Genomic DNA, 13,140 nt, shown 5'->3' with positions numbered 1-13,140 from the left:
AAGCATTCTATATTCTGGACAAAGTTAACTCCCTTCTGTCTTGCTTACCTGCCTGCTCCTCCATGGGCCTCTTTCTCACATTATTTCCAACCTGGAGTTTTCATCCATCTTTTTCTATCCTGAGTGGCTCTGCATAGCTATTTCTACTTGATGCCACCAATTTTTCAAATTGGTTCAAACCCACCAATTTGTCCAGTGCTGAAAACAAAGGTAAGAACCCCAGCTTGCCTGTTTTTGTCAATAAAAAATACAGTCAAGAATCAGCTTCTTGGACTGGGAAGAAGATCAGTGTTTACCTAACATGCAAGTGGCCCTGGGTTCAGTCCCCAGCACTCTGAAGTTCAAGTCATCCTTAGCTACTTAGTGAGATCAAGGACAGCCAGAGCTACAAGAGACCCTATCTCAAAAAGAGGGGTGGAGGAGGGGCAAGGAAGGAAAGAAGGATTTCTTAGAACACAGTCAGGGCCATTGGTTTCCACACTGGCCATGACCAATTTTGTGCTACAGTGGCAGAGCTGAGTGATTGTCACAGAAACTTTATGACTAGCCAGAACTACTACCTGGCACTTTTTAGACTGAAAAAGCTCCTCCTTAGTCAAAACAGCAGCTCCTTCCATCGTTCCATCTCCATACTGGGATAATTCGGATTATGGAGTCCTGCTTGTTGCTAAACCCACTCCCACCTGTGAGCTCTGGTTGGGTAAATGGTTCGGAGGCCGTGCCTTCAAACCTGAGTAAGATGTCACTGGTGAGGAGGAGGGCGCATCACACACAGAGGGGCCTCCAGGACATGTAGGGTTAATTCGGGGGAACTAGGAAGAGCCTTGAAGGCCAAGCTAGTTCTGCTCTGAACTGCAGCAATGCTGAGTCGTTTCTTCCTCCTCTTTGAATTTCTTTTTGTGGTACTGGGGATTGAACCTAGGACCTTGTGCATGCTAGATGGTCCCTTTCCTGGATTATATGCCTAGTCCTTGCTTTATTTTTCATTTTGCAATGGAGTTTCACTAGCCTTGCATTCCCTCTGTGGCCCTTTCAAGCCTTGAATCTGCAATCCTTGGCCTCCGTCTCCAGAGTAGCTAAGATTATAGGCCTGTGCCACTAGGCCCAACTTCTCCTTTTTTGTTGTTGTTGTTTTGTTTTTCAAGACAGGGTTTCTTGTGTAGCTCTAGCTGTCCTGGAACTCACTCTGTAGACCAGACTGGCCTCAAACTCACAGAGATTTGCCTGCCTCTACCTCCTGAGTGCTGGGATTCAAGACGTATTCCAACATTGCCCAGCCCATAGTGTAGGCCTAGAGTTAGAAGGAGTGATTGGGATTGAAATAGAGAATTTGGAAGCATAACCCCCAATGGCAGGGTAAATATCATTACAGGAAAGAATAAGGGAAGCTACAATACCCAGGAACTAGGAGGCAGGGCCAGCAGCTGATCTGAAGCAAGATCCAGACTCTGAGCCTGACAGTCAGGTGACCGGCTGAGGCTGGAAGTGAATGTATGAATGAATGAATGGCCCTTGGCCTTCACAATCTCATTCTCTGAGGAAGTACCTGGGTGTGATGCCAGCTTTCTGTGCCAAGGAAATGCCCACAGTAGATGCAATTGCAGACCGAGTCTGGGCTTGTCTTAGTTGGTAGACTCTCACTGACCTAGTAGTACCTCTGTCTCTTTTCACACAAAATCTCAGGAGTTGATACAAAGGAGGCTATATAGACAGACACACTTCCTGCAAAGCCACTGGCCTCACTTACAGCTGGGCCTGAAAGGGGGTCCGCAGGGAGTCCAAGGCAGGGAGTCCAAGGCAGGGAGTCCAAGGCAGCACCGTACTATATAGAGCTGTAGCTTCTGCAGCCTGCAAGCCCAAACAAGCCCAGGCTTATCAGGCAAGGGAGTGGGATCTGATCCCTAGCTCTGCAAATGACTGGCCATGTGACCCTCAGCAGGCTTCTAGACCCTTTCTGACCACTCTTGACACTGCATCTGTGCAGTAAACAGGCAGAGATGAACTCCAAGGGCTTGTCCTGCTGTCTGGCCTCCACAACACTTAGGCACGACTAGTCTCCCACTCAATGAAAGACCCAGTGACAAGGGGTCACTCGGAAACTGCCTGGCGATCACTGCTACTCTGAACTCCCCCTGCAAGTCTTTCTAGCCATGGTTTTCCAGGTGCAGCAAGCACATCCCCACCAAACACAACCTACCTCTTTCCAACCAGCAGGGGAATTGCTCTCCCAGTAACGGGGCTGTTCAGAGGTGCCAATGCTACTCCCAGGGCCCTAGAGAGCCAATTAAGGTGAGGAAACTGTTCTTGAATTAAAAAGCCACCCTGCTGACAAGGCTCCAGAGGTCTAGCCTCTGCACCTGCCACACACACTGGCTCCATTCAGGTCAGCAGCCCACCCTCCACCTGGGAGACCTAGGGTACTGCCTGCCTTAGACCGCATCAGTTTGGACATGTTGTTCAACACCTTGAATAATAAGCAAGCAGCAGTCTTCTCCCTCCCAGGCTCCTGAAGCCAGGTTCGCAGTCTCTGATGCTCACCAAGGCCATTAGAGCCCCTCCAGCTGAGCTGCTCATTAAGATTAGAATCATTTCCCTCTCTGACTCAGAGGTTGTAGCATCTTGCATCAGTTCCCTGTCTCTCGGTCTTCCCAAAGCCCCCAAGGCCTGCCCACCAAGGGACAGTGATTACTCCCCCCTTTCAGCATTAGCAGCCATACAAGGAATATGCTGTTACCCTTAACAGAAAACCTGTTACTCAGGAAATATGGGCCTATCTGCAGTGACTATTTGGTGTCCTTGAAAGCCAGAGAGGAGCTGGGACTGCTCGATCTATCAGTGCTGGAGTCTAGATGAGCTCCAGAGATTTGAATCCAGACCAGGGGTCTGCCTACACCTTGAAGCTGTCTTTTACTTTGAAAATCAGGAAAGAAAGATTCCAAACAGGTAGATTCTAGACAGAGTCTCTCAGTCACAAGTTACTTAGTTTCTTTGAAGAGAAAAAGTAATGTTCTTTTTACTCACATGGGGAAGGAAACATCCTCCCTGACCTAAAGCAAAAACTAGCCAACAGAACCTTCAGAATTTTGAGGTTCAGAATCAGAGCCAGGCTTGGTAAATGTCAGTTGTGGTGATATTTCTGCCAAGCCAGCTAATTTTACTCAAAGTATTGCTTTAGTACTCAATAGACAACTTTCCAGGTGGAGTTTGACCCTGAACTATTTTCAATGAGAGACTTGAAAGAAAGTATGAATGCTCTTCCACTTACGATGAACTTATAGTCCAATAACCCATTGTAAGTTGAAAATACCATAAATGGGAAATATGTCCAGTTCTCTCAGCCTACTGAACACCATAGCTTGCTTAGTCCACCTCAAACATGCTTGGGATACTTGCATCAGCCTCTAGTTAATTGAGCATATCACCTCATACTAACATTCTTTTATATAAAGTATTCAGTGACTTGTGTGACTCATTGAGCACTGTGCTGAAAGGAAGAGGCAGAGTGGTCTGTGGGTATTTTGTACAATCACAAAGCTGAACCATGCATAGATAAAGATATCTCTTCGACCCTCAGGCAGTGTTGTTACTGTATGAGTAGATACCTTCCTAATATCCAGTCTTTCTGCAGAGTGTACAGCACCAGCCACCCCACTGCACGGCCTAGCCATTATGCACTCATTACTCTCCTGCCTTTACTCTGGTCTCCATGAATAGCCTTTAAATACCTTGTCTAGCAGGGATGGTGGCACACCTCTCCACTCTCAACACTCATGAAGGTAGAAATAGGCGTATCAGAGGTTCAAGGTCATCCTTAGCTACATAGTTCAAGGACAGCCTGAGCTGCCCCTCAACTTGTCTCAACAGAGAAAAATATATAATCCTTAGTCTGTGGGTTCTTTATCTACCTTACAAAACTGTTAAATTTAGAACAGACAACAGGCACAAGAGCCCAGTCCAGTGTGCACCAATCAGGTGTTTGATACTTTGTACCTGCAGAAAGGAGCAGAGTCAAGAGTGAAAAGAATGCCCCTTTACAAGCTGGAGCCATGGGAGGTCTGTGGACTCACAGCCACTTACTCAGTTTGTGAGTGCTCATTTAAGTCCTGGGTCTATAGCACATTTTGCTGGGTTGTGGAGTGGCAGAATCAGAAAGCACAATTCACTGGATGAGAACATGCCCACCTGATACAGGGCCTGAGGAAGGGTCTCACTACCACTGAAGGATCAGAGTAGTACACCAACTAGACGGACGCCCGAGTCCAGGCAAAGACCTTCTTTCATTCAACAAGGCAATTTCTTGCTCTGCTCAGCAACTGGGAGAAACACTCATTAAAGTGGATTTGTCCCTGTGCAACCTGACACTGGCTGGAGGCAGTGACTGGGAACCTACTGACTTCAAAGCCTCTGTGTCTCTCCGTCCCATCCCTCTAGCTGTTCCGACATCTTACTTACAAACAAAGCCGGCAGGAGGGGACTAGCCTCCTAGAATGTCTGTGACCCTGCTGGATAAAATGGCAGGACCATTTCATATATGGCTCTTTCCATAAAATGGTTCTTTCCAAAGAACCAGACCCTCAGGCATGATTCCTCAAACTACGCCCAGGGATTCAGGTTCAAATATGGCATTTCTCACAGGAATTGCCAGAGGGGGGGTGATAGCTCTGTCTTCCCCCACACAGCTTGCTTTTTAGTCCTTCACAAAATATGCATTGATCAACTTAATGCCCAACAGTCCCAAGCACAAAGAGAGCCTCCTGATTTACTGTGCCCTGGCTTGGACATTTAGCAATCTGTTTACTGGACCATTTTCAATTAGAATTAGAGTTCCTTGAAGTCCCAGGCCTTTCTTCTCATCTCTTGGTTTAATACACAGCAGTCAATGTATAAGTGTGGAGGAGATGGACATACAAACCAACAAACATTGCAATACATGGTCTTACCAAAAAAAAAAAAAACAAAAAACAAAAAACAAAAAAAGAGCCGGGTGGTGGTGGCGCACGCCTTTTAATCCCAGCACTCGGGAGGCAGAGCCAGGCGTATCTCTGTGAGTTCGAGGCCAGCCTGGGCTACCAAGTGAGTCCCAGGAAAGGCGCAAAGCTACACAGAGAAACCCTGTCTCGAAAAACCAAAAAAAAAAAAAGCAATACATGGTCTTAGTAACTCCAAGTAATAAAGAGAAAATCTACTCCATTCTTCACCAACAAGTGCAAATACAGAAGGTAACAATGACCACGTCATAAGAATATAAGATGCAGGCTGGAGAGAGGACCCCAGGATTAAGAGCACTGACTGTTCTTACAGAGGACCCAGCTTCAGTTCCCAGCACCCTCACTGGATGGCTCACAACTACTTATAATTCCAGTTCCAGAACATCCGATCCCCTCTTCTGTCGTCTGCAGGCTCCTGCACACATGTGGAATACATACATACACTCAGGCACACATACATACACGTAATTTTTTAATTATTTTAAAAATAATATAAGATACCACATATATAATAAGTTGCCTTTATGTTTCCAAATCAAGTGTCCTTATATCTATAGGTCTTTTCCCTCCATTTTAATTTTAGACTCAGGGCTGGAGAGATGGCTCAGCCGTTAAAGGCTAGGCTCACAACCAAAAATATAATTTTAGACTCCTAGATATCAGCATTATTCAGCATATCTTAGTCTTTTACTATATACTAGGCATAATACAGAAGTTTTATGCACATATTCTCATTTAATCTTCATAACATTCCTATGGGTTTTTTTTCCCTACCGTCATCATATAGGCAAAAACAAAACAAAACCCTTCAAGCACAGAGAACCCCTCATCCAAGAAACGCCTCTTAGTAACAGATGGAAGCCATTACAGAGAACCCCAACCCATCCAAATGCAGAGAGTAAGTGACTGTGTAGTGCCCAGCCCCAGCGGCTACACCTCCAGCACACTCCTGTACCTAAGGCTAGGGATCACAGCAGAAAAGAGGGTGGAAAGATTGCAAGAGCTAGAGGAACAGGAAGTCAGCTGTGAGATTTCATCTTCTAAAAATGTTCAGAGAAGCTACACCCTTGAAGTCTCACCAACACCCATGCCTAAACAAGACCTGAATGAAGACAACACCAACAGACGTGCTAAGATGAAGGGGGAATTATAACAAGGCCCCAACCCTAGACAAAGAACTACAGGCAACCAAGGAATGCTAAAAGTGGGAGAAATAGCCTTCCCCAGGGAAGAGCTCCCCAAGTGGTTATCCAATACCAGATGGTCAGTTCTGAAAATACATACGTGCAAAGAACATTATATGGCCTAATCAGGTTGTATTTATATATTTAGGATATATGCATAGATAGATAGATAGATAGATAGATAGATAGATAGATAGATAGATAGATAGATAGATAGATAGATAGACAGAACAACAATAATTAAAGAGGCCATGAATTTGAGAGGGAGCAAGCAGAATACACAGAAGGGGTTGGAGGAGAGAAAGGGAAGGTGAGAAATGATGTAATTATATTTTAATGTCAGAAACTTTTAAAAATATAAAAATCAAGGCTGGAGAAATGGCTCAGAGGTTAAGAGCACTGGCTGCTCTTCCAAAGGACACAGGTTCAATTTCCAGCACCCATATGGCAGCTCACAACTGTCTGTAACTCCAGTTCTAGGGAATCCAACACCCTCACACAGATATATATGTAGACAAAACGCCAATGCACATAAAATAAAAATAAATATTTTTTAAAGATTTATTTATTTATTATGTATACTGTATTCTGCTTGCATGTATGCCTGCACACTAGAAGAGGGCACCAGATCTCATTACAGATGGTTGTGAGCCACTATGTGGATGCTGGGAATTGAACTCAGGACCTCTGGAAGAGCAGCCAGTGCTCTTAACCTCTGAGCCATCTCTCCAGCCCCCCAAAATAAATATTTTTTAAAAAGGAAAAGAAATTAAATCCAGAATTTAAACAAATTATAGCACTCGGGAGGCAGAGGAGGTGGATCTGAGTTCTAGGCCAGCTTGGTCTAAGAATGAGTTTCAGGACAGGCTATTACACAGAAAAATCCTGTCTCAAAACACCAGAAAAATAATTATAAAAAAAATAAATGAAGCCTATCACTGTAATGAAAAGAAGAGGAGGAAGAAATGGAGTAAGTCACCCAAGTCATGCAATCATTAAGTGGCAGGCAGATTAGGGCCGACACTCAGATACCCACACATGCTGACATCAAATCTTATGCTTTGGTTCTCCATAGAATAATTTGGAAAACAACACTGTGATTCTAATACTAATGTCCTAATTTTATAATTTTTTTGTTTTTTTCAGACAGGGTCTCACTATGTAACTATGACTGTCCTAGAACTCACTATGTAGACCAGGATGTCCTCAAACTCATAGAGACCCACTTGCTTCTGCCTCCAAGTGCTGGGATTAAAGGTGTGCACCATCGTTCCTGGCTAATGTTCTAATTTCATTTTTAAAAGTCATTGAGACATATACAGTTCACACTGAAATCCTTAAATATGGTGATATTTTATTTGTATGTTAATAAATAAAGTTGCCTGGGGGTCAGAGCTAACAGCAAGCCATCACAGAAGCTGGGCAGTGGTGGTGCACGCCTTTAATCCCAGGTCTTGGAAGGCAGAGCTAGGCGGATCTCTGTGTGTTCAAGGATACAGCCAGCATGGAGACACACGCCTTTAATCTCAATACCAACCATAGAAGACCTGGAGGTCTGGACAGACAGGCAGTCACGAGGCAGTCATGTGGTTGGGTTTACAACCAATGAGAAGGCAGAACAGAAAGTCTTTATAAAGACAAACACATAGGAAGTAGCTCTCTTGGCTGAAGAGGATAGCTGCAGAGTGAAGGGTAAGGATCTTAGCTCTGACTTCTTGGGCTTTCATCTTTGCATTGGTTCTGTGTTTCTTATAGAATAAGACGGTTACTTCTACACTTAAATAAAATCAAAGACCCAAGAAATAAAACTATAAAATTCTTAAAAGAAAAATAAAAAGTTTTATGACATTGGATATGGTAATGATTTCTTAGAAATGAAACCAAATACATAAGCAACAAAAAAAGACTTCACCATAATCAAAAACTGGTACATCAACAAGATGAAAAAGCAACCTACAGAATGGAAGAAAATATTTGTAAATCACATACCTGATAAAAGATTGACAACCACTACATACTGAACTCTGGCAATGCAACGATACTGCCACACTACATCCACAGCTTCCTGTGACCATTATGCTTTTGGGAACCACCATTCTATTTTCTGACACTATGACTCTGGCTACTGCAGGTGCCACAATCAACAGCACCTGGCCTTGTGAGGAGTTTTTTATATACAGCCTAGACAGCAACACACTTTCCAGAGTCTCTGTCTTTATAAATTTACTGTATTTCCAGAATTGTTCAATTCTTTCCTTTCGTCTGAGAAATTTTCATATAATCCCAGGTATATGGGGATATAAAGTCATATAAATCAAACATTTAGTGACAATTTATAAAGAAAATCATTGAAAACAATTCTTCGGTATATATAATTTTACCATTTATTAAAGATGAAAGCAAGTATTAAAGATGCACACCAGCACCCACATGAAAAAGCTGAGCATGGCAGTATACACCTGGAACCCATGCTTTGGGAGTGAAGACCGGAGGACCCCTGGGACTTGCTGGCCAGCCAATCCAGCTAATCAGTTGCTCCAGGTTCAGTGAGAGAAGACCCTGTCTCAAAAACTAAGGTGGAGGGCAAAAGAGGACATACCATTGTCAGTCTCCGGCATCCACACAAATTCACACACATGTACGTACACACACACACACACACACACACACACACACACACACACACACAGTGGTTTGGTTTTGAGACAGGATCTCACCATATACTTCTGGCTGTCCTATAACTCCCTATGTAAACCAAGCTGGCCTCAAATTCACAGAGATCTGCCTCTGCCTCCTAAGTGTTGGGATTAACAACGTGTACTACCATTCCCAATATGTTTTTAACATTTAATTGTGGCAGACCACCCCCACCATTATTTGACCCAGGGACTCTTAAGGAATGAGGAATAAGAGACCTAGTTAGAAATAAAGAGGGGAAAGAAAACACAGGATAGACTCAGGTAGGCCTGGATCCTTATCCATCTGCCCCAAACTTTATTCCTAAGGTCTATTTATAACAATGCCAAGGGGTGGAGCAAAAGCCCTCCCCCTTGCTGGTTACAGTCAAGTGTAGACCCTTACAAACACCTGGTACTCAGACCCGTGGTCCAAACAACCTCTTAGGCAGTCCTGCTGGGTACAGCCACTAGGAAACCTAGTGGGCTACAACATTTAATGAATAAAGTTCAACTTCAAAACTCATATATTAGTTTTAAAAATGAAAGTACACAGCCAGGTGTGGTAGCTCAAACTTACAACCCCAGTATATGGGAGGCTGAGGCTTAGAGGATTGCCATGAATTTGAGACTATCCTGGCCTCTATATTAAATTCCAGGCCAGCATGGGCTATAGCACTGTAAACTGCATTCTGGCAAGAGTGAAGATATTCTAAGGAGACACTGGTGCCCTCTCTTTGGTTAGCAGACTACTGAGAGAGTGGGCCCTAAGAAATCAGAATTTCCCTAGGAATCTCCAGCGCCAAGAATGACTGAAGCCCTGGGGCAGCCAGAGGGGGTGCAGGAGAGCCTGGGGCAGCCAGAGGGGGTGCAGGAGAGCCTGGGGCACCCAGAAGGGGTGCAGGACAGCCTGGGGCAGCCAGAGGGGGTGCAGGAGAGCCTGGGGCAGCCAGAAGGGGTGCAAGAGAGACAGGAGCTGAGGCCATGGTGGGCAGGAGCCCAACATCTTGACCAGACTGCTTAGTTGCATATATCCCTTGCATTGGATTTAAACCCTACCTCTCTGGTCAGTGACTGGATCTCTTTATGCCTCTTCCCAATGTGGCCACATTGAATAAATCTCTTGTTTCTGCTTTTCACTATTAATTTGGCTTATGGAAGATGGGTGGCCAAACCTGACTTGTTGGGGAAGAGGTGTAACCCCAGGTCTAGTAACAGCATGAGACCCTGACTCAAAAAAGAAAAATTAAAAATATACCCTATCTTCTCTGTATCCTAAACTCACAGCAGACTAAAAAAGATTAGGCTTCTTGCCATGGGTTCAAAAAACAAAATCCACATTTAAAGTCCAGTTTTAGCCAAGATACCTCAAAGAAAACCTAGATTTGTGCTACAAATCACTTTGGATATACTGGGGAAAACCAAACGGGAAAGATGAAGGACGGACAGTGCCCAAGGTGCCGCTCCTTTTTTCCCTTACCCCTGCACATTCCCACTCCATACGAGCTTTGCCTCACACACTCCCTGCCAGGAACACTGAAAGGAAGGACCTGCTTCTGGTCCCTGAGGACCTCACAGTTCTCAGTGAGAGTGTTTCCTAGGAAACCTGACATTCAGGAGTAAGGCACTGGCTCCCCCCTGCCGGGCAGCAGTTTCAACAGTGAATAGTTCAGCATGGTTCCATTCAAAATCTGTCCCTGACCAGCACTAGGAGGCCAGCCCTTCTCTCTCTGCCAGGAAGGTTACATACGCTAGGACACATTCTCTCCATCTTTAGATGGAAGCAGTCAAACTCCGAATCAAAATCATCACAGGCTTCTTAGTCTGCCACCAACTTAAGGAAACCTCAAAGATGAAAAGTCCCCACCTTACAAATCCCAGAGGGTTTGCTTTGTCTCTTGGATTCCCTAGAGATGATTTCAGCAATGAGTATCCCTTGGGCATCTAAATTCTAATTCTCTCTTCACCTGAAGCTTGGTTCCTACGAAACAGGAAGATGCCTGACCCATAGACTGAGATGTGATTCTCTCGTACTTACCATCTGGGACTGTCCCATAGGCCCTGGTAACAGGGCCTAACTCCCGCATGAAACTCTGGAAGCAGTCCTTACAGAGCAAGTGTTGGCATGGCAGCAGCCGAGAGCCCTCATCCCGTAGGTCCCGTCGGCACAGACAGCAGATCTGTGCCACAGCCTCCACGAATACATCTGTGGAGCCGAATGACTGCCTTGGAAAGCTCACACCCAGGCCTGGGCCCATGTCCACGCCTGTGTCTGGGGCTTTGGCTTTTCCACTGACATCCTCAGGGGTGAAGCAGCGTGCAGAGCGAGCAAGTTCCACTCCCTACAAGTGAAGCACACAGCAGAGGGGTTTATTCTCTGGGACAGAAGTTCCTGGACAAGAAGGGGAAGCCTCAGAGATCCATGACCCACAGCCTTAACTCTGCATTTAAGCCTACAAAGGGTCCAGCATCCTCACTGTGAAAACAAATCCCAGGGGTGTTTGCTAGGTTCTGTGTGTCTAACAAGGTTTGATGGGCTTTAAAAGTGCCCCAAACTACCTGTGCCTCTCTTTACTGGTGGGCAAGGGTGATCCAAGTTTACTTTTGGAAAAGGGTTGAAAATGTACTAAGTACCAAGTTTATATGCTCATATCAATCCTCACAACTACCCTTGGAAGTAGAGATTATGACACCTTGACAAGTTAAATCAGAAGGTACAGGCTGCGGAAAATGAGGCTCTCAGAAGCAGGGTAATGCACAAAGACAGAAAGGGGCAGAGTTCAGATTCAACACAGGTCACCACACCGAATTGTTGGAAGTTCTCAGGCTGAGATCCTTACACAGACTCTTCATGAGTTCTGTTTTTTTTCTTTTCTTTTCTTTTTTTTTTCTTTCTTTTTTTTTTTTTTTTTGTTTTGTTTTGTTTTGGTTTTGGTTTTTTGAGGGCAGGGTTTCTCTGTGTAGCTTTGGAGCCTGTCCTGGAATTCACTCTGTAGCCCAGACTGGCCTCGAACTCACAGAGATCCACCTGCCTCTGCCTCCCGAGTGCTGGGATTAAAAGGCGTGCACCACCACCGCCCGGCTTTTCATGAGTTCTAAATAATCTTTTTTAACATTTTTATTTTTAAAATGTGTGTGTGTGTGTGTGTGTGTGTGAGAGAGAGCGCGCGTGTGTGTACACTTGGATATGCACATAAATGCAGTTGCCTGCCAAGGCCAGAAGAGGACAACAGATTCCCTGAAGTTGGAGTTATATACAGTTAAAAGCTGCCTGATGTGGTGCTGGGATCCAAACCCCGGGTCCTCTGTAAGAGCCATCTCTCCAGCCCTGTTTTTTTTTTTTTTTTAAGGTTTTTAAATTTTTATTGTGTGTGTATAGGTGTTTTGTCTGCATGTATGTCTATGCACTAGGTGTATGCCTGGTGCCCAAAGAAACCAGAAGATGGTGTCAAATCCCTTGGGACTGAAGTTACAAAGGGTTATCAGCTGCCAGGTGGGTGCTGGGAAATGAACCCAGGCCCTCTGGAAGAGCAGCCCGTGATCTCCACCAATGAGCCATCTCTCTGGCCCTCTAACAATTTGTTTAATTACTGTTTTGCTCTAATAGTGGTGTTTTAAAAGGTAAAGCTAAGGTCTACCCTAAGATTTTAGGGGCAGTATTGAACTTAAGATCCAGCTCACACCAGTTTAACTTATCTGAGATTAATGAGGAGAGGTGCAGACATGCCAAGGATGCAGTCTTGCCACATGGAGTTTAAATGACACTGTAGGACATTATATATTGTGTGTTTACCAAACTTAGCCACACAAGTGGGTAGCATGTTTAAATCACAGTGGTAAATTTAGTTTAGTGAAAACTTCACCTGGATATGCAATTAATATTGCTAATCTGGGTGTTTGAGTTTTAGGTTTTATCATGTTTGAAGACTGGTTCTATAATCACAGAAGAGCTATGACCAAAGGGAGCTTGTGTTGACTTTTATATTTGTAATTAATAATTATTTCATCCAGTCTGGCTGGGGCTCTGCAATTGTGCAAATCTGGATCTTTAAGAGCCAAGTCCACTGAGGAAGAAGGGTGACGAGATTGGGGAGGCCAGGCTTCTCGGGTCCAGGAAGAGATAGATGTGGTGGGGGTCACTTCGAACACCAACAATCCATGTAAAGCAAGGAAATCCGGTCCTACAAGCCTCGACCACAAGACTCAATAGCTGGTGTTGGTTCAAACGTCTGGAGTCTAACTCTTGGCCGTTTATTTTAGGCATATTTCAGTACAGTACAACTTGGAAAAAGT

At 44.6% G+C, this 13,140-nt stretch overlaps 1 protein-coding gene across 2 annotated transcripts in view; it reads right to left on the bottom strand.

The window, feature by feature from the left end:
• Trim66 (tripartite motif containing 66) overlaps nt 1-13,140 on the bottom strand; it is a 70,370-nt gene that overhangs the window by 46,962 nt on the left and 10,268 nt on the right. Inside the window, exon 4 of one of the 2 annotated variants that reach the window (XM_052763463.1) lies at nt 10,886-11,189. In XM_052763463.1, coding sequence (XP_052619423.1) covers nt 10,886-11,189 — 304 coding nt within the window. Of the gene's footprint in view, nt 1-10,885; nt 11,190-13,140 lie in introns of those variants that run through there. The other variant, XM_052763466.1, reaches the window with a different exon arrangement.

Source organism: Peromyscus californicus, unplaced genomic scaffold (genome assembly GCF_007827085.1).
Source record: "Peromyscus californicus insignis strain IS unplaced genomic scaffold, ASM782708v3 Scaffold_4__1_contigs__length_199733344, whole genome shotgun sequence".
In the NCBI taxonomy this organism is placed as follows: Eukaryota; Metazoa; Chordata; class Mammalia; order Rodentia; family Cricetidae; genus Peromyscus; species Peromyscus californicus.
The sequence above is the reverse complement of the archived record's forward strand: the minus strand, read 5'-3'. Positions and strand labels throughout refer to the sequence as shown.